This window comes from Phoenix dactylifera, chromosome 13, assembly GCF_051530095.1.
Source record: "Phoenix dactylifera cultivar Ajwa chromosome 13, Ajwa_hap1_PhDact_Kaust_v1.1, whole genome shotgun sequence".
NCBI classification, from domain to species: domain Eukaryota; kingdom Viridiplantae; phylum Streptophyta; class Magnoliopsida; order Arecales; family Arecaceae; genus Phoenix; species Phoenix dactylifera.
This window is the reverse complement of record NC_143202.1, coordinates 17,735,157-17,761,747: the sequence shown is the minus strand read 5'-3', so window position 1 is coordinate 17,761,747 and position 26,591 is coordinate 17,735,157. Positions and strand designations below refer to the sequence as shown.

At 38.7% G+C, this 26,591-nt stretch overlaps 1 protein-coding gene across 8 annotated transcripts in view; it reads right to left on the bottom strand.

Moving 5' to 3' along the window:
• Positions 1 to 23,954, bottom strand: part of LOC103707132 (putative magnesium transporter NIPA2) — a 45,371-nt gene extending 21,417 nt beyond the window's left edge. Inside the window, exons 1-10 of one of the 8 annotated variants that reach the window (XM_088709537.2) lie at positions 23,731 to 23,954; positions 23,461 to 23,626; positions 23,177 to 23,233; positions 16,215 to 16,265; positions 13,261 to 13,351; positions 13,020 to 13,180; positions 12,603 to 12,730; positions 12,390 to 12,527; positions 11,333 to 11,425; positions 1,093 to 11,258 (exon numbers count right to left, since the gene is read on the bottom strand). In XM_088709537.2, the coding sequence (XP_088565663.1) occupies positions 11,244 to 11,258; positions 11,333 to 11,425; positions 12,390 to 12,527; positions 12,603 to 12,730; positions 13,020 to 13,180; positions 13,261 to 13,351; positions 16,215 to 16,265; positions 23,177 to 23,233; positions 23,461 to 23,587 (861 nt within the window). In that variant the 5' untranslated portion in view covers positions 23,588 to 23,626; positions 23,731 to 23,954 and the 3' untranslated portion in view covers positions 1,093 to 11,243. The other 7 variants (XM_088709538.2, XM_089926888.1, XM_089926886.1 and 4 more) reach the window with 7 other exon arrangements.
• Positions 23,955 to 26,591: the final 2,637 nt, after the last annotated feature.

Here is a 26,591-nt window from a genome sequence, read left to right as displayed (position 1 = left end):
AGAATAGTCCTTAAAATTGATATAAGGGATAAAATTGGAAGGAATCAAAAGTTAATGGCATAACAGTACATGCGTTGAAGTGTTAGGGGCAAAATGGAAATTTAATAATTTTAAACAAAGGGTGAACAGTGCTTGATGTGATTTAAATGGGGGGTTTTTGCTGTGGCGGTGGGATTTAAACAAAGAGAGACACAGAGAGAAGGAAAGGGAGTGGTCTCAGGCAGTGAAGAAAGAAAAAAAGAAGAAGAAGAAGAAGAAGAAAAAGAAGAAAGAGGAAGGAGATTTGAGGTGGAAGGGAGCTCCGGTTGCGCTGCCAGCTGAAGGAAAAAACGTAGGTCTCCTTCCCCTTTATACAAAGACCCCAGTTTTCAGAAGAAAAAAGATAAATACCCCATCCCTACCTAGTATTCTAGAGAATTTAGGCTATAGAAAGGGTAGATGACAGTTTTAGAGGAGGTTAAAAGAGGAGTCGGATTTCGACAAGATTTTTCCTAAACTGCGGAAACCTATGTCGAAGTCCTAACTTCAGTGAATTGTTTCGGGGGTCAATCAGCCTCCGATGATGATGCATGTCACCATTCTGGAAACCCCTATGAGTGTAGAGTATTAGGTATAAGTTTCATAAAAATTGAAGTTTGAAAAGTGGATCGAATCCAGGGTGAAGTAACCGGATGTCAGTCCGGGTTACTGTTTATCCGGAATGAAGAGGATGAGAAAAATAATGGGAGTCGCCTCAAAATGCGCCGGAGTCGACTCGAGGTCAACCGGAGTCGACTCGGGGCAGACTGGGATCGACTCGAGCTCAGCGGAGTTGACTCGGGAAGTTCGAGAAGGCTCGGGATTCAGGAAAATTTTAGAAAGAGAAAGGATTCAATTTTTTATCGCACCTTGTCCCAACAGCAATGGCCCAAGATGTGAGTGAGATGCTCCTGCATCAAAATACACATAAATAGCAAGTTAATTAATAGAAAAAAGGAAGATTTAGTGAAGGGGGGAGTTGAGTCAACTAAAGCTTTATATGTTATGATTGATACATAGATAATAGACCCTTGATACAAGACTAAGAGCATGATTAATGTATGTTTCAGTTAGGCAAGAAGTTAGGAAGCAAGAAGAACAAGCCCCCTACTGCCTACCGTAAAGTTTTGGAGGTGTATCAGGACCGTGCCGGATTGGCAGGTGAGTGGGAGTCATGTACTTTGCACCATAAGCATTCTTAATTTATTTTCATGAATGTCGCCAAGTGTTAATTGATTCCACTTGAGCATATTGATTGATATTATAGTAGATTACTCTATAATCTTGTTTCTCCATGCTTGATTATTTTGTACATGCATTTGAGGGAACATTGAGAGAAATTACAAGGGGTAGAAGAGTAGTCAAATTGGTTTCGAATTGTGAAATGACTTCTTTTGTAAATTGATTTCATTTCCTCTATTTCAAAGACTTGTAGAGCATTTTCAGTGGTATATTGAGTTGCATTGCACTCCCTTGACCCCTCACTCCTAACCCTGATGTTAGTTTATGATTGGGTCGTGGTCGAGTGAGTGGTAGTCTTGATCATACTTCTTTTAAGTAGAGTATTGGGAGGGTGCATTATGACACTTATGCATGGCTTGGCAGTATCTATAGGACACCTATAGTCGATGGGGTTAGACATCGGCCTGTGTGCACATAGTAGCCTTCTGGGTGGGCAGAGCCCAGTCCCTTCCTAGGGGGGACACGGCCCTAGACGTAGGATCGGCCGGTCCTGCGACTTATATATCTGCTTGCCGCCGGGCATAGTAAGACCCCGCGAGGTGCAGTATGGCTTTCTGCGGATGTAGCATTCCCGCGAGGTGCCAATAGTATTCAGATGTGAGGTGATTCTCACGGGTTTCTATGGATTTATGTTCTGGATACTGGCCAGCATTTACATTATCAGTATGGTGTCTTATCCTGCATATGCATGTGACAGTAGGAAGTTGTTGTGGTTCGCTTGGGGCGTAAGACCCACCTCCCGACAGCTGTCTAGTAATGACTTCGCATATTGACACCCTGATTTGCATATTTCAGTTTTATAATATGTTGAGCATATTCATGATGTATCATTCATATTTATTTGATTATTCTATATATGCTTTAGATGAGTTGATTGTGATTGTGGTGATACTGTGATGATTTACTCCATATTTCTTATGTTGAGTTTTGTGCACCCTGTTATCGATAACTGCTCATATGCTCTTGAGATTTCACCTCGAGCCATGATTATTCTTGTCTCATGTGCATAGTACTCTCTACTCCACTCACTGAGTATTCATATACTCACTCCCCAGTTTGATATTTTTGTTGCAGGGCAGATGTCGTTTAGAGAGGAGCAGAGTTAGAGATTGCCTGCTGGTTGTACCGCTCCATAGTATAATGTAGATAGAGGTTTATACATTTTGGTATAATATAAATTTTCTGTTGTACATAGTGTATAGTTACAGTCATAGATCCTATTGTGGATATGGGTTGACCATGGATGGATTGGGAAGCAGGTATATATATATATATGTGCAGAACAGTTGTGTGCCTGTGATGATGTATTACGATATCTTATCTAGGTTTATATTATAGCAGGTTATGTGATTGCTGCTCTGACAGGTAGAGCTGTTATATGTATTGATATATCCTGACAGGTAAATATAGAAAAAAAAGGTGATTATTTTGTGCATATATCATGCCAAAATTTTAAGAAATTTATTGATGATTATGATAAGTAGGGTTCTACGTGGTGGCTGGTGGTCTTATGCCTACCCGCACCCTAGGACCGTCGCGGCCGCCTGCCGGAAGCGAGGTGGGGGTCGTGACATTGTAGTCATTTATATTTTCTATTCTTTTGAATGGTGTATGTCCAAGGTCAGAGGAACTGGTACCAAGCACCATATCGATTTTTCAGTGGCACGAGTTGGTACGGGCCATTCCGAGCCTGTACCGATAGAGGGCACAGTATCGTGGAAGAGAGAAAAAGAGAGAGAGAAGGGAGAGAGAGAGGGAGGGAGGGAGGCTAGCGGAGGCCCCAGCAAGCAAGGTTGCGATCAATTCTCCTATTTTAAACGAAACATGGGTCCGGCCACAGCTTAAAATTTTTTGCAATGTTTAAGTGAAGTTGGCAAATTGCAAAGCCGGCCCCCCATGGCCTCCGCTGGTATCCCAACCTTTCCCTCTCCCTCCCTCCCCCGCTCGCTCTCTCTTTCCTTCTCCTTCTTTCAGCTCCGGTATCGGATCTTATTTTCATTGCTGGAAGTCTGGAACCATACCCGTGAGCCACCGGTATGGCTCAGAATGGTTAAAACCGCTCGGTTCAGGACGGTTCCTCCAACCTTACTATATGTAAGTTATACTCTTTGAAATCTTTGTAAATCTTTTCGTAGTTACAATATTTCAATATTTCAATGCATAACATGCCCTTATGGTTCCATACTTCCATGAATAGTTGAATATGGCATAATTGATCTCAAATCATTATTTTGCCCAAGATTCGCCATCTCGGCACTAGACTCCATACCGGTACCATCCTATTACAATGTTGGTACATAGTATGGTACAAGATACGAGGCATGCCGAGTATCAATATGGTGCAAGACGCGAAGCAGACTGAGTAGCAATATAGTACAAGACTGCGTACTGGTTCGATACCAGTATAATACAATATACCCAATATGGCAAACCTTGGTTGCTTTTTAGAATCACGCAATAACCATATGGAATATCACAAGGAATGGCTCAATCAAATCACGGTATTTAAATGCATGGCAAATTTGAAGTCATCTATATTGAGGAAAAAAGAACCCAAAAAGAATTGACCATCAATCTTAAGGAAAATAAATGTGCAAAGAATATCCTAATCTTGTTAAGTTTAATTGAATCAGGGCTTGATCAATGTTAAAATGAAATGGGGAAAGAAAGTTTCACCAGTCGAAAGTTGCAGTACCCATATTATGTGAACTTGGTTTATTAGCATTATCAAGAAGGAAAGAAAATATTTTTTGAGAAGGAACAAGACTTATGAGGCTGAAAGATAGTGATCAAGTGATCAAACTGCAAAATTTCAGTTTCACATTTAATTGGTGAGTATCCATAACGTATTCCGAATTGCCATTGTGTTTCTTAAGGACTAATGCTCTCCTATGCAGTCCTCTTGCAAGAAGAAGTTGATCAAGAAAAAATAGCTAATAACTACAGGCTTATTCTTCTAGAATATATTAGAATGATTCCCAGGCCTACAAACTACTAGCTCCAACTTTTCGTCACATGCAGCACAAAATAAAGCATAGATTCTGTCCAAGAATTTTCTTCATTGTGGATCTATAGAAAAGAAACCATCCATATGAGTAGTTGAATGGTAGTTTATCAAACAACAAGATGGGAGATGTAGAATTGTTATGTAAATCTGCATGGTGGAAGAACAAGGGAGAACCCAAATGAGTGTATGGTAGGACTTTCATGATGTTATGTAAATCTACATCGTGGAAGGACAAGGGAGAGCCCAAATGAGTGTATAGCAGGACTTTCATGATGAATCCTTGTTGGTAACTAAAGCTTCATAAATTATCCCTAAACTTTTGTTCGTTATGTGTTTCGGGAAGTGAAATAAATAAAATATAAACAAATTGAAAAAAGAGGGAGAAGAAGCCCAAACATAGTGAGTGGATGTGTTGGCTAATAAAAGATAAATGAAGAAGAGGGTGGCCATGATGGCAAAAGAGAGGCCCAGATATGGTGACTTCTTGCACTAGTCAATTAGTGGACAAAGAGGGCTTCCAATTTGTTCGTAAATAATTTGGAAATCAGATTTGGAATAACAATCTTTTGAAATGATCTTGATCGACTGACCAACTAACAATCAAGCCTTCAAATTCACACATTCGAGGTACACCGTCATGGTACCGAGCCCCCTTACCGGTGCCACACTATCACTGTGTCGGTACAGTATGGTATTGAGCCCCTTACCAGTGCCTTCGAATTCCTCCTCTCCTCCTCTGGTCGTCCGCAAGCCTCGCTAGGTAAAGCCCTGTTTCGAACGAAACAAAGGCTCGGCCAAAAGAGAGAGGGGGAGGGAGAGAGGGGGAGGGGGCTCAGAAGCACTCCTCTCCTTCGGTCATCCGTAAGGGCCACTAGGTAGAGTTCCTGTTTCAAACGAAACAAGGGCTTGGTCCCATCTATTTAATTTTTTTGCTGTTCTTTAAGTGAAGTTGGGTTGTACAATAGGCACAGGACATTCCATCTTCTTCTATAGATTTCCTGATACTATTCCATAAATATATCAATTGAGATTTTATAGTCCATCATCTAAAATCTTAAATAATTTTAAATAATTTACATAAATTAATGATTTAAAATGAAATGTAATTGTTCAATAGGCAAGATTTGATTTTCTGATTTTAATAGTACTGACAAGATCTTGGAACATTAAAAAATTTTGAATTTTATGATTTAAGAGTCAAGATCCTCTCGATTTTGGCTCTAACCGTTATACAAATCTCTAGCGGTTAAAGGTTGAGTTGTCCTTTGAGGTTATGCTAGACCTAGCTGGAGCCCTTTGGAAACTGGATCGAGGTGTCCCACTTGGGTTTCTAGATGGATGGGAACATGAAAGCGCATACCATAGAGAAAATCTACATCATTCACTCTTCACACATGTCCTTCCGGTGAAAAGTGTGCTGACTTCATTCAAAGATCAGAAAAAAAGTTAAAACATGGGGCCAAGCCCCTGTTAACGAAATAGGGGATCCGTCCAACGGCCCTTGTAGACAATCGGAAGAGGAGAGGAGGGCTTCCGAGCTCCCTATCTCTCCCTCTCCCGGCATCTCTCTGTCTCCCCCTCTCTCCCTCTTTTCCTCTCTTTCCTTCTCCCTCTCCCCCTCCCTTGCTAGTTACTCAATGTGAAGGCTGGAACCATCCTGATTTGCCACTGCTAAGGCTCGATATACCCTGAACTAGATGGTTTAGGATGGTTCCGCCGACGCTGGATATAGTACTCCTAGAATAGTGAGGTCAGAGGAGTCCATCGACATCCTCTATTTTAGACTTTGCAAATCAGAGAAGTGTACAGATTGGGTTTATCCTTAAATTAGGTTTCTCCAATAATGGGTAGTCATCAATTGCCTAGCACCAAACTTCCTTTATATGCAGATGAGAAAGCAATTACTAATCCCAAAATCCAAAAACAAGAAAAAGAACTAAATATCGAAATATAAAAAATTGAGTGATAAACAACTTGGAAGGAGAAGAATAAAAGAAGACTAAAACTTTCTCTAGAGAAGGCCACAAAAAGTTCACCAAAGGTTTGGTATTGGGAAAATTGATATAAATTCACCTAACAAAGACATCAAGATATGATTGAAGGCTTCGAGAAGCTCTGTATGCCAACATGAATTAGTGAGGGAATCTTAGGGCCGCAATGCACCAAAACCTAGCACTTGTAAGAGCTGAAACTCTGTAAAGATTCACAAGACTCAAAGGGGGAAATATGCTGGAGACCACATAAAATTGATGTCCAAGGTCTTGGTTGTGTCAAAGGAAAAGTAGTAAAATCATAAACAAATCAATTTGGCTTGCAAAGGGATCAACCATTAATAAAGTTGTTGATGCTCCCTCATTTGTAAAGCATGGACATAGCTTGGATATGACATAATGGATAATGCAGATATTATTGATATTAAAAATCTTGGAAAAATAGGATATTTTATGAGTACGACCAGGATATGACCATAAATAAATATATTGTTATTGTATATATAAAAAATAAAATATAATCAGTTACAACAATAACATAGTCAACATCATTGTTTTGAAACTTAATCCGGTCATACGAGTTTATCTACCCATCTTGCCACCCACCAGTTATTTCTGGTTGGTTCTAACGAAAACCAGGGAAATTGAAAATCCATTTGATTTACTCACCCAGGTGATTCAATTGCATCAATTCCTGGTCTAATAGGTGTCAACTACCTAGTTCAACACTTAAAAGTTAAAACCGGAAAAACTATACACATATATATAAGATCTGATTTTCTAAGACTAGTCCCTTTCAGCCTAAATAGCAATGGATTTTTCCAATCTCAAACCCCATCTCCCTTCTCATTTTTCACTGCAACTATTAATGCTAGGATTGCCAAATTTCTAGTTTATCTTTGCCACAATGGCCATCATTGATATCTAGAATCAAGGAAATAGTCCATATGCACAATCTCTCCTCTGTAACTCATTGGATTAGTGTTGAAGCTTCATGTATTTTGACATGTATTATCTCTATCCTATATGAAAAGAGCAAGTCAATATTGCCTACGACCAATGAGATAAGGGATTGGAATTGAGAATGTGATAAGAAAGGGTGTAAGATTGAAATTGGAAACTCATTCCAACAAAGAAAATGGGTGGATTTGGGATATGGATATTTCTCACCCCTTTTAACCTTATCCATGTGATCGATTTGGTCTACTTGTGGTAAAATAGTAGACTTGTGACATAGACATTGAAAGGGGTCAAAATCAGCCAATACTCTAGAAAATAACATTGTCTACATGCTCCAGCATTTAGTCAACACTCAAATTTATAAACCATAATTCATACTCCATGTAATGACATCGACATCAGGCAAGAAAACACATCACCCACATTTCTAGAGGTCTCTATGTGCATCTTGGATGTATCTGGAAGTAATCAGAGAATCCTTGTTAATTTAAGAAAAGGATGCTTAAAATAAATTTCTGAGACATATTCATATGTGTCCAACAAGTATTAGGGTCCAATACATATCAACTACGGACATCAAATGTAATTTGAAGAATTCATGCATCCCAGTCTCTCATATTCTTGAAACCTAAGTACACTAGATAATAAATGAATTAGCTCAACTCCTCTAGTGGTTTCAATTATAAAGATTGGCTAAAACACTGACCTAGTTAAAGTTTCATCATATCATCAGAATCATGCAATGCCTATTGGAGATGAAAGTAGGATGAATGCCTTTTGAAATTATGCAAATCTCTATTGCTTTCTTTGGATTCCAATGTCTTGTTTGACATCAGAGCAGCAATAGGTCACCAATTTAGGCAATGGACTCTAATGACTAACTGCAGAAAAAATGTACGAGCATGAAGAGGAGATATGATTCGATCAGTGGTGGACAATAACAATAGATTAGCGGATCGCTCATAGTTCCTTGTAAATGGTGGTGAATTTTGTGGTACATGAGGGTTTAATGCAAGGATTGCCGAACTAGACCAAACCGTTCAGTTCGGCCCATACCAAGCCGACCCACTGAGAAACCAGGTCGGTTCGGCCAATGGAGTCGATTCAGGCTCCGAACCGGCCGAAAAAAGTTCGAACCATACTGTACCGGATGAAGCTGGCCAGAATCGTTCGAAACTGGCCAGTTCTCCTCGAACTCGGTGCAAACCGTTCGGTTCCCACTGAGTCGACCTGGTTCTGAACCAGGCCCTCTCCCCTATCCTTTCTATGCTCATTAAATGATGTTGTTTGCAAGTGGCAGAGAGCTTTCTACCTTTTTTCCTTCCAGCTAATCAGTCACAAGCTCCACAACTCCTTATCTGAGACATCCTCCTAGAGATATAATCGAGAGATGCTTAGACAAGGCCACTACGTGACCAAGTCAACTCTGTCACGAGGGCGACATATATCGTCTCAACATAGCCAAGCAAAGAGGGACACAAAGGGTAAGCAGGCAGCGAGTGGCACGAAAGGTAAGAAGGCAGCTGTCCAGCATACCAAAAAAGAAAAACAAAAGGCACCTGCAACACCAATAGAGAGTGTCGAGAAGGAGTCAGTTCACTCAGATTTAAAGACCAGGAGCAGCAGCTCTGGTAGTCATAAATTTGCTAGCCAAGGAGGAAGTGGAGGACATGAGACCACTATTTCAGACACAGCCACAGGATGGTCTTCGATTCACCGGTGAGTCTCAGTTTACGCATGTTATACAGAATAGAGACCATGGTGCACGATCTAGTGGAGTCCACCAGGATCCGATTGTATATATAACACAGGCTTCTCAAGATCATTCAGGAGAATAAGATGCAGCTACAGATGACCTTGCACGTGGAGTAGGATATATAGACGTATCAAGTTCCAAGTTATATACTAGATCATATTATCCGTAGCCACAAGCAACCTCTGACCCATATGAATACAGATATGAATATGGTACGTCTGAGGCATCTTGCGATGGCTACTACCCTACGCAGTCCGGAGCATCTTATGGGTCGGATTTTGCTACAGGATTATTCAGATGGGCCCCTTCACAACCATTTTATCAGTCAGTTTATCAGCTAGAGGACATCTCAGAGCTAGAGCTTCAGCGAGAGATCCGAGAGTGCTTATAACCCGGAGCGCATTTCTTATGGTATGAACATATAAGACTACAATGCCGCTTAGTTAGAAAAGTGGACTGATATGCCTCCTTACTATGCTAATGATCTAAATATCTATGAGAGGCATCGCTACTCGATGAGATTTTAGATATCGGTATGTATGTTGTACTTTAAATATTCATTATTATTGTATTATTTTATATTTTTTACCTCACTACTTGATTTGAGGATATTTTATATTGCTTCTTGTAGTATGCAACATCTCACGAAGCATTTTATGATTTGTATCATTTTAAAACAATAAGATGCTTCATTTAGATTAAACCGAGATCATAAAAACATCAAAAAAATATCAAAAAAATATTAAATTAGACTTAAGATCATTGAAAAAGTTTAAAAAGATTGATTATTAATTAAATCAACTTGAAAAATTCAAAAAAAAAGATGTGCCGGTTCCGTACTAGCATGCCCTACCGTACCATGTGTCGGTATGGTACCGATTTGGTACCATACTAACCCATCCGCCGATCAGTATGGGTCCTGGTACCGGTTCAGCAGACCTTGGTTTAATATCAAATACTTAAAGCTATAAAGGAATTACATCAAATTTAGACCTTTACACTAAGCATCCAAACTCAAAAGAATAATACACAGAAGGAAAACACAGCATATACATGTGCAATGATTTTGACAGCCATAGGCTGCTTATCTTTAAAATGAATGAAATTAGATAATATTGGAAGTTTCCCTAGAAGACATTACCTTTTGTTTGAATTTTTTAATTCTCAAAAAGACCTAATAAAAGTGGGTTGAACAAATTTGACATTTGGCCACAGTTAGCAGGTATTCCATAGGTCACAATTGGAAACATTGCCATGTATATGAAAACACTAAGGACACCCAAATTAAAAGTTTACTAGTTGTACAAACATTATATTATACATTAACAAAAGAAATTAAATTTAGACAAAATCTTCAGATTTTTAAGTTTCAATACCTAGTCGCATACTAGTACCTTGTCAGGCAGTATGATACTATATAGTAAACACCTGTACCAATACCATAAACACATGATATGCTGTTGGAGTCGGAGAATGTGTTAATACAGGGGTGTATGGCACTGCATACCATACCAGCGCCACACTAGATACCTTTCCCCATACTGCCAATATGGTTTGGTATGCAAAATACTGCTTCAAACTTCAACAGTAGTCCACTAGTGAGACAAACTTACAATCAAAGAGAATGAATTAAGCATGTCCAAATATCACTAAGCAAATTGCTAAAGACAGCACATGATTTGATTTGTAACAATGGAGCTTCCATCCACTCACATAGGAATAAATTACTAGACAGCAATAATTACTAATAGCACCAGAAAATTTCATAGGCAATGAGGACTTTTTCAGGAAGTATCCTTCCAACATAAAGACATGTTTATTAATAAAAGAAAAGGGTAATTTACATGAACCTAAAAATTCACCAACTGCTATGTTTTTTAGAGAACCTAGGGAAAAAAAAGATATTCAAAGAACTTTCTCCAACTGTTCTCATATCAGAATAAGCTCAATGATTAAGCAAGCACATATATGGTTAAGTTTTACATGCTGCATAGAAGATTAAAGATGGTTGCAAGTTGCAACTAATTTGAAGTTTCTTCGAAGAAGGTTCTCATGTAGATATGATAAAGAAGTGCTAAGCATAAATTCATATTACAGACCAGTATATAACCAAGGGCAGTAGATAAGATAAAATAATGACTGAAGATGAAACACTCTTCTTTTCTTCTTTTTTCTCCGACATAAAAATGGCAACAGCTATCAACATTAAGATGCGGTACTCTTAACTCCAGCTTTCACTAATAAAGCTCCCATGTTCTCATATGGATAACTAAAAGATTGAGCACTACAAAATATGTGAAAAAGTAACAACTCTATTGAGATAAAAATTAAATTTAAAATTTCAATCTAGCATATTACCTTGAACATGATCATGCTGGCAAAGATAGTTAAAGTAGTGAACATCACATAGTAGACAGGAGAAACCACAGCAGTATTAAATATGTCCAATGCCTGCATAATTGAAGGAAGCAATGTCATTATTAATTATTAACTAATAACTTCACAGCAAAATGGTAACTTCATGACTGGTATAAATTTACATCATAACTAGGCACTAAGAAGTCCTCTTATAGTAATACACAAGATCTACACATGATCAGCTAACAGCTTAGTAGCACCTTGTTTGGAACTTACCATGCATCTCTCTTCTATAAAGTGTACTAATCCTGTGCATGTACAATGATATTCATGTATGTATTTTATCTTTTAGAGCACAAAAGGTCATTGGTTACCTATAGGGTTTCATACTTATCCTGAGTCCTAACTATGAAGATGATATGTTGTTGTCTAAAGCAACAACACTCTCAAATTTTGTACATTATAAAGCTCTAATTTGGTATCTCATGATGGAACCAGTCATAATTTTCGAATATCACCTTACATTTTCATTAGGAAAGGAACCATTTTACCCCTCCAGTAAGTAGCAAATACATGTCAAGTTTCTAAGAAGAACAGAAGTGGCATGGTGATGTGACGATTTTCTCAGAGACTTTACACATTAAATAAGCATAAGAAGGGAAAGATTTTTATGCTCTGAGAAAATGCAGATATAGGAAAACTATCGCACAATGCATCATCGCACAATGCATCCTGTAGTTGACCTCACTATAGCCCAAACAAATAGAAAGGTATGGCAATGGAATAGAAACTATCTGATTGTCGAAGCAACTTGGAACAAGACAATGTGAAATCATCCTCTGCCAAATTACAAGAAATACCCAAGGCACTTTAATCTCTGAATCCTCATAGAGTAAGTTATTATGCTTCAAAAAACTTACAGGAATGGCCAAGTAATGCTCGGAAGTCAGAACCACAATGAGAATTAAAATCATTAGAGTTTGAATAATCAAAGTCAACGTCATATGCCTCATTGTACTCATTAAAAAGAATTCTCCAACATGCATATTACAATTACCTTGTTTAGGTAGTTCAACTGCAAGAGACAACATATAACTACAACTGCAGCAAAAAGCCAAGTTTGAGCATAGATAAATTGATTTTTTCCTTCAAATGTTAGCTTTATGCCAATGCCCAATGCTTTCACACTCATCACCTGTTAAAATGAACATTCGAAATCAAGAGAGCATGAAGTTTACCTAGATTATATTTGGTAAGCTTTTTAACATACCGTAAGAGAACCCATCAGTGAGCAAATTCCAATATATACTACCATATGTGTGTCGCCATAACGTGGAGCTAACTGGATGATTAGGAAAATAACCAAGAAAACAACCACGCAGGTGTAGGCAATGAAACCTGTAGATCAAAGATTATTAGTTTGAAATGACTAGAAAGACTAATGATGTGCAATAGCATAATGCAATTGCATCACGAAAGAAACTTATCAAGAAGATATTTTGGCTGACCATGTTTCTCTTCAAAAAGAAAAAAGTCATGAGATATTTTAAGTTCACCTCTCCAAGAAGGCACAAGTTGATTCAAAGGTTGTCAACTTGTCATACAACATGTCATTTTCAGCACAGAAAACAAAATAAATATGGATGATTCCCAGGGGGATCAAATTTTTGTTTGCCAAATAACCTACCTGGTTCAGTAGCAAGGCTCCACACTTGCTTCACTGATGCAATATCTTTCTCTTTTGGGGCATGCAAAACAATAGTCGTCGAACCCATAACACAAAGAATGCAGCCAAGGATACCAAAAATGTGCAATTTCTCATCCAAAACAAAATGCGCTAGCACTGCACTGCATGAATGAGAAATTTAGTAACACAATATGTCAGGTAATTCTCTGCTTTGAATTCTAAGCACCATCCAGTATCACACCTGACAATAATGCTCAGAGCTCCCAAAGGAGTTACAAGTATTGCTGGAGCAAATGCATAGGCAGCAAAATTAGCTATCTCACCACCAATCACTATAAAATAAAAGAGACAGAATTAATATAAATAATTAAAACTTTTCAGGAAGAATTTTGTGAAAGTAAGGAGTTCAAGAAGGAGAAATGTTGAATCTTAAAGGTTCATTCGATTGTTAGAGACCAAGAAAAAAAATAATGAAAGGTAGCAATCATCATGTTTCAACAGATTTAAAATTATTGTTTGCTGACAACAACATCCTCCAAACAAGCAGCACTGCAGTTGGAATTTATTCAAATACAGAAAGAAGCAGTGATAGGTGAAATTGACATTCTTAATGACTTACACTTTTATGATTGAAGTTGCAAAGAAATGGTAAATCGCCATCATCTGTATAATTTTGAGGCAATTGCACATGAAATCTGTAAGCTGAATTTGGAAATTTGTTGGCAAAATCACCTATGAACTTAGCAAATAGGTGGTGGTGTGAACCCATTTGTTTAGTATTGCACAGACTAGTGTTGGGAACATTTGGTGCACCTGGGTGGAAGCATGGATGGCTGTGAATTTTCCTCATTAGAAACATTTAATTATTCATGTAACTTGATAAGGGGGTGACTTTTCTTGCATCTCTTCCTTATATTAAAAACTTAACTAAATGGGCTACAGCCGCTGTACTAATTACATATGGAGGTAGCTGTAGAGGTGGGAAAAGCAAAAGAATTTGTTATGCTGGGCCTGCTACCATAAATTCTTCTTATCATGGACAATCCTCCATGCCTCACGTTGTCAGATTCAAGGCTTTTGCATTATATACAGTAGATTCTACATATTAAAAGGGCTCACACCAAGTACTACATAAATACACCACAAGAAGGGTCCATATTACAGAATCTATAGACACAGAGTATAGAAATTGAAGGATGGCCAAGAGATGAAACTTTGCTATATACAAATTCATAGATGAAGATATAGGAGCAAGGAAATTAGGCTGCAAAATCCAAAGTTCAATTTGCTGGTAGTTCTGTTTAAACCTCAAATTACACTCAGTCTGCACTCAGGAGATTGTAATCATTAAAGGATTTGCCCAGGGAGAGTATAGTTGACCTGAAGAAAAAGCAACTATCTAGTCTCAGGAATTGAAAGGATTTGCTGGAGAGAATTAACTTCAAAGACTGCAATTTAACAAACTTTGGCATTCCTTGTATTAGCATAATTTGAGCAATCAACAAGAGAAACAAAAGAGATTAAATGCAAGAATGGTCAATATTGAGATAAGGTAAAGGAGAAGTGCAACAAGGAATTTGTAATGGTTGAATAGAAGAAGGAAAAGGTATAAGAACAAGAAGATAAAACCAACTAATTTTATTTTGTAGAAAAAAATGGCCCTTCTATAAGCAAGGTTTAATATAACAATGGTCTGCCAAACTAGCCTGTACCATCCAATACGGAGTGTACCATACTATACTAGGAGAAAACCGGTATAAAACTTCATTTTGAGTCAGCACAAGCCCCATACCGTCCCGTACCGAGGCATACCGACTTGTACCGGGTGTACCGAGGTGTATCGAGGTGTATCAAGGTGCGTACCGGCCTATATCTAGGTGTATTGAGGTAAAAATTGAGAAAAATTGTTAGAGAGCTATTTCATTATAGGGTGCATACCGTACCATACCAATCGTATCGTACCAAACCATTAAGGCACCAATACGGTACCCAATACCAAAATTGCAGACCTTGAGTATAATACTAAGAACAATATGTGACAAATGAAAGAATAGTAGACAATTAAGGACTGGTATGATGACTCCAAGCAAGGCAATATCATCAATGGAGGCAACCTAGCGGCCTGTGTCATGGACTCACAGCCCAAAAATTTTAAGTTGTTGGGAGGAGGACTGGCCTAGCCTAATAAACTCATGTGGCACCTTTTTAATTAGTCAATGTAAGACTATGACAATCTCCCCCACTCAATCTCGTGATGTCCCTATCATGACTGGCTCTTACTCGAGAGAGAGGGCCCACCCATGGCCTAGATCCTCCTCGACCCTATCTGGTCCTCCTCAACCCTGGTACCCCCTAGTGAGGAGCCCACATGACTAATAAAGGTTGTGACACACAATGGACCTAGCTCTGATACCCCCATCATGGATTCACAGCTCAAAAGCTTAAGTTGTTGGGAGGAGAACTGGCCCAGGCTAATAAACTATGTGGCACCTCTTTTATTAGTCAATGTGGGACTATGACAATCTTTCTTATCTAACCTTGTGACACCCTCATTACGGTTAGCTCCTACACGAGAGAGGAGGTCCCACCCATGGCCTGGGTCCTACTCAACCTATTGGGTCCTCCACAACCCTGGTAAACCTTAGTGAGGGGCCCACATGACTAATAAAAGTGGTGACATAGAATAGGCCTAGCTCTGATACCACTTGTTATGGACTCACAACCCAAAAGCTTAAGCTATTGGGAGGAGGACTAGCCTAGGCTAATAAACCCATATGGCACCCCTTTTGTTAGTCAGTGTGGGACTATGACACTAGACAGTCACCGCTAGGTGCTTAGAAGCCCCATCACCGAGGCACCTACCACTTTTAGAGGCCCTAGGAGAAATTGTATCTTAGATGCCTAGGTTGGCACCTAGTATGTCTCTAAGCACCCAAGGGTCTCTCATATGACCTTAGCTGATGAGTTAAAGGCAGCCTAGTAATTTAATTCTATATATTTTAAATGATGATAAATTGTTTCCTTCCTTTTAAACAATTTTATCCTCCCAAGAATTCATTTTAAGGAGAAAAAAAATAGTGTTAAAATAGAGGATGGGAGTTTATATTTCATCTACCACATAAAAACAAACTATTCTTTAAGTAAATACACTCTTTAAATAATACACTAGATGGAGAGTCAAGTCTAAACACCTACTAGCATGAGTACACAACCATCCATTACGTACTCCTCTCTTGAACCAATCACCTGTATCCAATGTTGTTAAGATCAGGATCAACTCATATCGTAGAGTGGATTGGATCAGATCAGACTATGGATTAGATCACAAATCATAAATTAGTTTATATTTTTTTCATAATTTTTAAATATATAAAAAATAAAATATTAATATATGAGTCAAATATAGCATATGAAGGAAGAATGGAAAACCATGCATACAAGAAATCTAGTTTCCACCAAAATAAGCCCACATATAGCATGTCTAATGAAATAAACATTGTGTCTGGTGGTTCAGGACATTGACAAACTACCTATCAATTCAATATCATTTTACTTAGAATGTCATATGAAACAAATAAGGATAAGATTTTAATTTATGCATGTAAAAGATATGCAAATCTGCCTCTTATTTTGAACTCCATAAACTCTAATAACAATGCTGCTTTACTACTCGAGACTTATTAGTAATTAGTAATAAGTAATTTAAAATGCCAAATACACAAATATATTTAGAAAATGGACTAACACAATTTAATATCTAAACAGCATAATCAAATCAGATCTTATGACCCAAGGGACTGTATAATTCATAATATGGATCCAAATCCTATTTTCCTAATCAATCCTAATCCAAAGATGAGATCCAGATCATTTAGGGTCAATTTGATCTAGATAATGAGATCCCGATTTTGAATTGTAATATTTTAACAACAACGTCGCACCTAATGAAACATCAATACAACTTTCCTTGTTGAATGTTTGATAGATTGATGGTATGTTTAGGCATATTTTCATGGAATAATCATATTATCTAGGTGGACATGCATTGTATTCTCCCATGATATTAATTGTTAAAGCTCCCTCTTGAGTTTTTGACTACTATTGTCTAATAACTTAGGAATCTATATGATAGAATATATTATTTATATTAATTAATTAACTATATTACTGCTTCCCTGCTTAAATATTATCCTTTCAAGCAGGTCAGTGCCTAAAATTGTCTAGGTAATTAATAACTATTGTTGCCTAATATAGAATAGGACTACCAGAATTGAGTTACCTTGTAGATGAAAAATTATAATTGATTCTTGCTCTTTTAACAAGAGACATCAACAAAAGAGTAATTGGAGGTGCAAGGTAAAGAAAAGAGTGTACAAGAAAGATAAGAATAAATATTGTTGGAGGCTTCTTGGCACCTAATCGCTCTCTAAAATAAGGTTGCTGAACCAGGCAGTTTGGTCCATACTAAACCAAATCAATCGAGAACTAGAATGGCTCGACTGATCTGAATGGTTCAACCTTAACAAAACCCCGATCCACCCTAGGCTCGAAGTCTCGAGAAAATCTCTCTTGATCTCTCTCTCTCCTAGGGTTCCGATCTCCACAACGATCCAACTGCTCTCCCTCCCTCTCTCTATCTCCCCACCTCCCTCCTTCCTCCCTCTCTCTCACTTCTAGGGTTCCAATCTCTACCCGTCACCTGTGCACCGCATCTCAATCTATCAATGAAGGCCCTATCATCCCCCTTCTAGTTGCCTTCCATTGCCGAAAAGCCACTCTCCACAATGAACCAAAGCCCTCTCCCCCTGTGGCCGCCACTCTCCTCAAACCACGATGGTACCGGCCGCCCTCCCTCCCTCCCCCTCTCTCTATCCCTCTCTCTTTCTCTGTCTTCTTCTCCCTCTCCCCCTTCCTCTCCCTGATTCGGTGTATTCCAGAACGGCACGAGAAGGACCTATACCATACCGAACTAGTCACTGACTAGTACAACCATCAGTGTCAGCTCGGCCAACCTTCCCTCTCCCTCTCCCTCTCCATATCCCTCTCTCTTTCTCTCTCTCCTTCTCCCTCTCCCTCTTCCTCTTCCTAATTCAGTACCAGAACGGCACAAGAAGGACATGTACCATACCAAACCAGTGACCGACTAGTACGACCATCAGTACCAGCTCGGCCAACCTTACTCTAAAAATTCCATTAGAGAGAGGCTTTAGGGAGATCATTATCTCAGCCCCCAGCCATTTAGGTTGAGTAACCTTTGATTTCCTTGTTCTCTAGCAAGATTGTTGGATTTTGGGCCTTTCTCGGCCATGTATAGTTTAGGTAGGAATCCTATTGTTTTTTGTTGTGTCTGTACCAACGATCTTGGACTTTCTTTGGCTTCAATTGGAAGTGATTGTCCATGATTTCCCCCATCAGAATTCTCAAGTAATTCCCTTGCCCAAAGCAACCAAGTAGTGCAATAATCTATGCTCGAGGAGGCATGACGAATGTGACTTGATCGGTTATTGTAATGCATGGAGGGTTTCTTGGAGTTGGCACCGCAGATTCATTGAAGAAGGTAGCATGGCTACTAGCGGTGAGACTAAATGCTTTAGTAAGTAGGTGAAGGAAGAATACTTGACCTTCAAGAAAAGAAGGCGGGGACCTCGGGCCCTCGCAAAGTCAAGGGTCTAACCGGGAACTAGAAAAGCACCTAGATGTACATTCTCAAGCCCTAGCATGAAATTCTTACTTAATTCATCACAGTTCCACAAGTTGCGAGTAAAAGCGAAAGAATTCCGAATCTTAGAAAGAAGAGGGAATTTATCTAAGCCTAAGCAACCTGCCAAAAACCAAACTTGAATGTCTCTATCTCTACAGCCAAAAGCCTTCCTCTCATCTCCAAAGCACCACCTACCGTCCTCATGTAAGGAAAGGAATTGCTTGCTGCAACTGTTGATTTCATAACTAAGCTGTCTGCATGCTTTAGTCTGAAGCTGAGACTACAGTAAAGTTTTTGGATCTCCTTCTTAATAGAAGGTAGATGTCAATCAATGTGCAAGACATCAATATCTCACTCTCATGAATTTGTTTGAAGCAAATCTTGTCTTCATCTCTGGCACTAGTAATCAATGGAGAGCTTGAAGCAAAAGGAATGCTTTGGGGTGCAAAATGTTGACATCTTGCACCATGGTTGCCTTCTTTCATATTTTCTATTTTTGATTAGATAACTATATGCATTATTTAGGCTTAGCCCGAGGTTCTAACATTGTATGCCCTTATGTGCATGTGTGGGGATCTTTAGGCGCTCCTATACTGACAGTTTGGCTCGATGAGGCTAAAATGATAAGGAAGGCCCATGTTGTCGTTTTCATGTATCACAAAGGAAAAAATATGAAAATACAAATGAAGAAGAGAAAAAATGATAGATAAGAGAAGAATGGGCTCTTTGATGTGTAGTGGAGAGGAACAAGACATCAAATCTATCCAACAATTATCATTTCTTGTTGTTATACAATCATAATTTAAACAACAAACCACTCATCCAGAACCTTAATTTTAACTCTCAAAATGACCTTAATAGTAGTTCACCACCCACGTTGCCTAGAATGAGAAAGGAGATGGCATGTGGATCCATAAAGATACCTGAGACAAATAGGGAATTCGTCCACGTGTCTCTATTTCTTTTCTCTCTTTTTCCTTGTGGCTAGACCAATAAGAGACACAGACTTTTAACCTTATGATGATGTGGGACCTTACATGGGCACATGATACATTTTTATAAGCCTTTCAATCTAGAGATTTTATAGCTTAATCTCTACCATATAAATAAAATACACTCCAAAATAGAAAAAATAAAAGACTTAAAACAGCAATTAAAGGCTTAAAAGTTGAAAATAAATCTGCATCTATGCAACCAAGCATGCTAAAAATATGCTAACATCGGTCACTTCTATTGTGCTTCAGCTCATCCTATAGAAATAAGCTTGTTTTCCATATCTGCTTCGACTAGGATAGGGCCCAAAAATCCATCACCTTCCCTTAAAATAGTCCTTCGGACGAGCCCTTACCACTGCTTTTTATTGTTATTGCTTCAGAATTTGTTGGATGCATGATCACTTGCATATAGTTTGAAAGGATAAAAAATCTCCTCTTTTCCCTGTACTGTCTCCTTTTTATAGAATATTAGAATTGAGATATGAAACTATTCTCAAATCTGCCACAAAAACCTAACCTCAATCATCACTTGTTCCTAGAAGCTTCTCCCTGTTTCACTTCAGCATATTACACCGTGAGTTGTTTTAAGTTATCCTTCCATAGTGACTTTTATAGATGTCAATTAGTTTAAAGTAGGCACCAGATTCTCCATATCCCAAGGCCTAAGAATGTTCTACAGCTTAGGTATATGGCAGGAATAAATAAATTAAATTCAGATGTGATCAACTTTAGTCTCTCCTACTCCATTTTAAAAGCATGTGCATGGCTGCATCATATGGAGATCAGGAGCAATACCAAGTCCTATCTGATACATTCATGAAGCGCCCTTCTTTACTTCTATGATTTTTCTAACCCTTTTTTTTTAGAAAGGTTAAACCCAATTGTGAAATTAGCTGTTTCAATTACTAAAACTCATTCATTATAAAGCAGTTGCTGGATGAGATATATAAGGCAGCTTAAAGTATTTATTCATAAGTCTTGATATCAAGTACTCCTAAAGCAGCCCAGGTTAGCATGATGGGCATCATGAGTTCTTGCCTTTGTCTTTCAAATTGAAGAAACCATCTTAAAACTTATGAATAATGTCTTTCATGCTTCGAGGCAGTTCATCCTTGTTTTCTTAATAATAGATTGTTTTAAATAGAACATTCTTCTCATGTATATGTAATCTTAAAAATTCGGGATGTCATAAACTCTGCTAAATGACCTTGGTATTTCTTTGGATAATAGGATGGGCTGGCCATGGATTTCTAAAGGTGAGAAGAATGTTGAACTATTCCTGGATGGTATGTTCATTGTAAAGGCTTCTGCCCTAATAATATAGGAAAACTGAAGGAAACTATGGAAAAACCAGTGCACCTCTCATAGCCTATTAAGGACTATGATGAGGGTGTAGAAGGTGATGGCCACTCACAGAATCACTTGTACTACCTTGAGTCTCCCTAATGTATCAAAAGACATTCATGATTAAACGTGGCATCTCAAGTGTTAGGAACCGAGCAGTCTTATGGGATGTTCAACCAGTGGCCTTCACTCGTAAGGCTCCATGTAGAAAAAATATGGAGTCATGAATATATTGAAGAGGATGGCAATACTATGTGCAATCAGCAGTGACAACTGAAAATCCTATTTATGATATTGATATTTCAATATCTATTCAGGCCAACAAAGCTCTGTACTAGTAGTATCAACATTTGTTATTTCCTATGCAGCAGCCAGAGCATCTTTAAACTTGAAGAGGCCAGAACCATTTAGCAATTTGGAAGCAGCTGTACAGGAAGCATATGTTCAATGATGAATTGGTGGGATGCAAATGCAAAGTCATCTGCAAGGCCAACTAATTGTAGAAGCCAAGGCTGTTTAAAGTGTACTTCGAGACCATTTTCTCGGAAGCAAATGATGGGAGACAACAAGCACAATGTTGAAGAACGGAACATCTGCGAGAGAATTAGTAAGGATGTATTTTCCTGAACCTTCTCTTGTCTCCAAGTATTTGTACGCGTATACCCACTACTGCATGGGACAAACGCTACTGTGGTGGTAGTTAAAACCTATAAAACTACACCCATTGCTTACAAGTAGTCACTTGTACAGTGCAGCTCAAATTGCATAGGAATCACTAAGCATGCCTTGAGATTTAATGTGTGTAACCTGTTCAATTAAATGTTACCTCCATAAGCACCTGTTGGAAGGAATTCTTTTGTCAAAAAGAACAAGATCATGAACGTACCCTCAATCAGATAGCCAAATAGACATGGTTAAGTGTTGCTCGAAGACTTAACATTGGTGTATCATAAGCCAACAATCAAAAGGGTAGTCAGAAGTCTTCTATGTGAGTGCTAGCAAGAACCCTCTTGTTCATTCATTAACTCAGATAATTACTTATGAGGTAGATCATGGAGAATAATCGGTAGTGATGCTTTCTAATATTTTTCTTTTAGTTTTTTTACAGATGCTTATATTTGGATATGAAATTGCAGAAAACAGTTTGTATTTCTTGTTTTAAAGAACATTGATGCAACACAAATTCAAAAGAAACATCATACTTAGATGCACTTTTAGGTGGGGCATGATTTACATCAGGCTTCAGCCATATAAACAGACTGGAGGGGTTTCCTAAAGTAAAGTGAAATTCCTAAAGAATCAAATCAATAGCTTGCAAGCTCAATTTGTCTAATGGCCCAAAGGGGGGTAAATCTTTTTTTCTCATGGTTCTAGATAAAAGAGTAAATCAAGCATCAAAATAGTTGCAAACAGTTAAATTACCTTACGTTTATTCATCATTCAAACAATTTGGCACCCAAGATAAATCTATGAAGAAGCACTATGACCAAACCATCCCTGAGAAACTAGTCTTGTAAATTTAAGTGCCACTAAAAAATGACAAGTGGTGAATTTCACACAACATATGAGAACCTTATGTGGTATCCTAATCTTTAGAATAAACTGAGCTTCCAGAGGCATGAAAAGTTTTGCACCTCCCAGTGTCCCATCAGATAATGAAGAATAGAAATATAATCTGGCTTGACTATGAACAAAAATTTGCAAGAGTTATTCCTCATGAGAGAGAGAAAGTATCCATCCCATCAAAGGGGATGATCTTATAAGACACATCAAATAAGCCATCCAAAAGCCACCAATCTAAGTTATTCAAACCTGTGTCATCAACATAACAACCTCCAAAAACATAGCAAATAATGTAGATATCCTTATTGCAACTAAAACAAGAAAAATGTAGACTATTTTGTGTAACTATAACTTTATTGTCATCTCATACACTCACTTAGGACTGGGAGGCATTTAATTCGCTGGAATCTCAGCCACAACTAATACACGAAACAATATAAGCTTCAATCCAAATGCACATAACAGAACAAGAAAGAAACGAAGGGTCCATAACACAACCATCTTATATTGCCAAGTGTGGTGGAGAGCGGTCAAGTTCCAAAAAAAATACTTACTAGTGATCATTCCAAACCACCATAGAGGTTCATACAAGTATGAGTACCCTCCAGATCCTGAAAAACAACAAATTGCAGTTCAGAACAACCGTACATCTCGCCGAATCTCTCGTTCTTCAAGCTCATTGCAACAGACCACACTTCATAAAAATCAAATTTTTAACCTCCATATGGATTCGTATCCCGTATCAGACCACCAAAAATACACGTCTAGATCAACAACAGAGATATGGAAAAAAAACAAAGAAATTTAAAAAATAAACGGCCAAGAAAAGAGACCCAACCTGCTCTGACTCCAGTAGCCCCGGCCTTCTTCAACCCTTTCTTCTTAAAAATAAAGCTCGATCCAATAAAAGCACTCGAGGAGAGGGCCAAGACCAAGCCCCGAATGTTGTCGAGAGACATCACCATGGCTGAAAAATCCAAGCTAAATCCTCCGAAACCCAATCCCTAAACGCCAAACCAAAAAGAAAACAAAATAAGAAAGCAACCAACCAAAAATAGCAACCCATATCTCTTCTCAGTTTCTTTCCACATTAAACGCGAGCCAAGACCTCGGATTGCTCAGATTCGGAGCGTTCTCAAGTTTTCAATGAGAAGGCCGGACTCGAGAGAAGGATCGTCAGAAAGCGATGGAGGCGACGGCGGCGGGCTGAGGATATCCGAGCTCGGCGACGAGGAGGAGATAGGGAGGAAGAGGAGGCAACGGCATTGCCGTTACATGGGGGGCGAGTCCCGGGCGTACACGATTTAAGACGATGGGCCTCCGCGTCCCCCGGTCCCATCACCGTGCTAAATACACGACACAGCTGCTACGGGGGGTAGGGGGGAATCAGCTAATTTCCTTGACCGTTGGATCTAAATTTCACCGATCAGATTGGATTATACAGTGGTTTACCATGTGTGGTCTCGACACCATATTGTGTTTCCGGAAATGGGAGCATGGAGAAGCTGGTTCTGGGGAGGCTTGGGAGTTGCTTTCGTTATCGTGGTCCATGCCTCGTTGACGAGATTTAGTAGACAAATCAGGGAGAGAGTGGGTGGATTTTGCTGAGAAGGATGATAGGTAAGTTGTACTATTGGGACATCTGAACGCAGTGTCAATAAGAAATTTTGAAACAGCTAATCTGTTGGGAATTATGGAGGAAGATTTTATTAGAGGATTCGGTTTCAATTACGGTCCAGATGTGCCCATTCGGTTTTGGGATTTTTTATTTTTTTTTCATAGGGCTACTTTAAATTGGCATGGACAAGGGAATTGATTGCGATGGCATCCGCTCACACAAATTTCTTGTGAGACTTTGGAGGGTCATGTGAGTAACAATACTTTTGGAGATAAAAGTGTAGTAAATTGACCAGAGTCTACTTAAACTTGGTCATGATTCCATATGGATAATATCGTAGAGTCAAATCTTCATTACTGATACTGCAACTAAATTCAAGAGTCATCCAAGGTGATGCCTGTAATTGGAGTTATGATTGCTTAATTGGCTTTTTTTTAATTGATAAGAGTGGGTGTGAAGAACACTATCTCCGCTTAAAGAAAAAGAGAGAAAACTTGATGTTTAATTGGTTTCAACCACACAGCTCTTCATTGATTAAATGCACATATATAATATTGTTTATAACAGAGTTTGTTATCTAAACAAACTCTACAACAAGTGTTGTTATGTTAACAATTATTTGTTAGCACTACAATCAGTTTCAGATCTTCCAGCTGGACTGATATCCTTTGACTTGGTATTCTCCCCAGAACTCATCTTCTCCTCAATACGCCCCTGCAATCTGAACGGGAGTAAGCGGACGTTAAGATTAGCGCACAACATATTGAACCGAGTAATGGATAGAGGCTTTGTGAGAGCATCAGCTAGTTGATCTTTGCTCGAGAGAAAGCGAACATGTAGTTGATTTTTGGCAACTCTATCACAAACAAAATGAAAGTCAATCTCTATATGCTTTGTTCTAGCATGAAAAACTGGATTAGAGCAAAGATAGGTTGCTCTGATGTTATCACACCAAAGTGTGGGAGTTTTGGACCCCAAGAAACCAAGTTCATGAAGTAGAGATTGAATCCATCGCAATTCGGTAGTGGCATTTGCAACAGAACGATATTCAGCTTCTGTGCTGCTACGTGCAACCGTGTTTTGTTTCTTGGAACTCCAGAAGATTAAGTTCTTACCAAGAAAAATACAGTAGGCACTTGTGGAGCATCTATCATCGGTGTCGCCAGCCCAGTCCGCATCGGAGAAGGCATGTAAATTTGGTGACAAGTCTTTGGCAATGAGAAGGCTATGAGATATGGTGTGCTTCAAATAACGCAAGATGCATTTCACAGCCTGCCAATGAGGAAGTAGTGGGTTGTGCATGAATTGACATACCCGATTAACTGAGAAAGCAATATCAGGACGAGTGAAGGCTAAGTACTGTAGTCCACCAACAACACTTCGATATAATGTTGGATTGTCAAACTATACTCCACTATAAGCTGATAGAGAGCAAGTAGTGGACATTGGTGATGGAGATGGCTTAGCTTTGTCCATATGACTTCGACAAAGAAGATCGGCAATATACTTTCTTTGTGTAAGGAACAGTCCTTCAGAAACATGAAGTGCTTCAATGCCTAAGAAATAGTTTAGCTGTCCAAGATCCTTAACAGCAAAGTCAGCATTGAGAAGCCATATAATAGAATTAACACTAGTAGCATTTGAACCAGTGACTATGATATCATCCACATAAATTAGGAAAAATATTACTAGTGACTGTTGCTGCAAGATAAATAGTGAAGAATCAGCTTTTGAAGCAATAAAGCCAAGTGCCAAGAGACGATTACTCAACCTGGAAAACCAAGCCCGAGGGGCTTGTTTAAGACCATATAATGCCTTGTGCAATCGACACACATGATTGGGAAATTGTGGATGTCGAAAACCAGGTGGTTGATCCATATGTACTTCCCCGTTGAGAAAATCATGGAGGAAAGCATTTTGAATGTCTATTTGACAGAGGCACCAGTTGTTAGAAATAGCAATTGAAAGTACAGTACGAATTGTCATTGGCTTCACAACTGGGCTATAAGTCTCTGAGTAGTCGACACCGTGTTGCTGGTGATAACCTTTGGCCACAAGTCGAGCCTTATACCTATCAATGGATCCATCGGCACGACGCTTGACACGAAAAACCCAACGGCAGCCCACTATATTCATGTTAGATGTCGGAGGCACAAGAGACCATGTTCCATTTCGGAGCAAAGCATCAAACTCTGAATTCATAGCTTCTCGCCAGTTAATATTCTTCATAGCATCAGTATAACATGTAGGCTCAACATCAGCATATTCAACAATTAATGCTTTTGGGAGAGGATATTTAATGGTATCATCAGTAGCAACTTTGGGCTTGAAAATTTGATTTTGAGACCTGG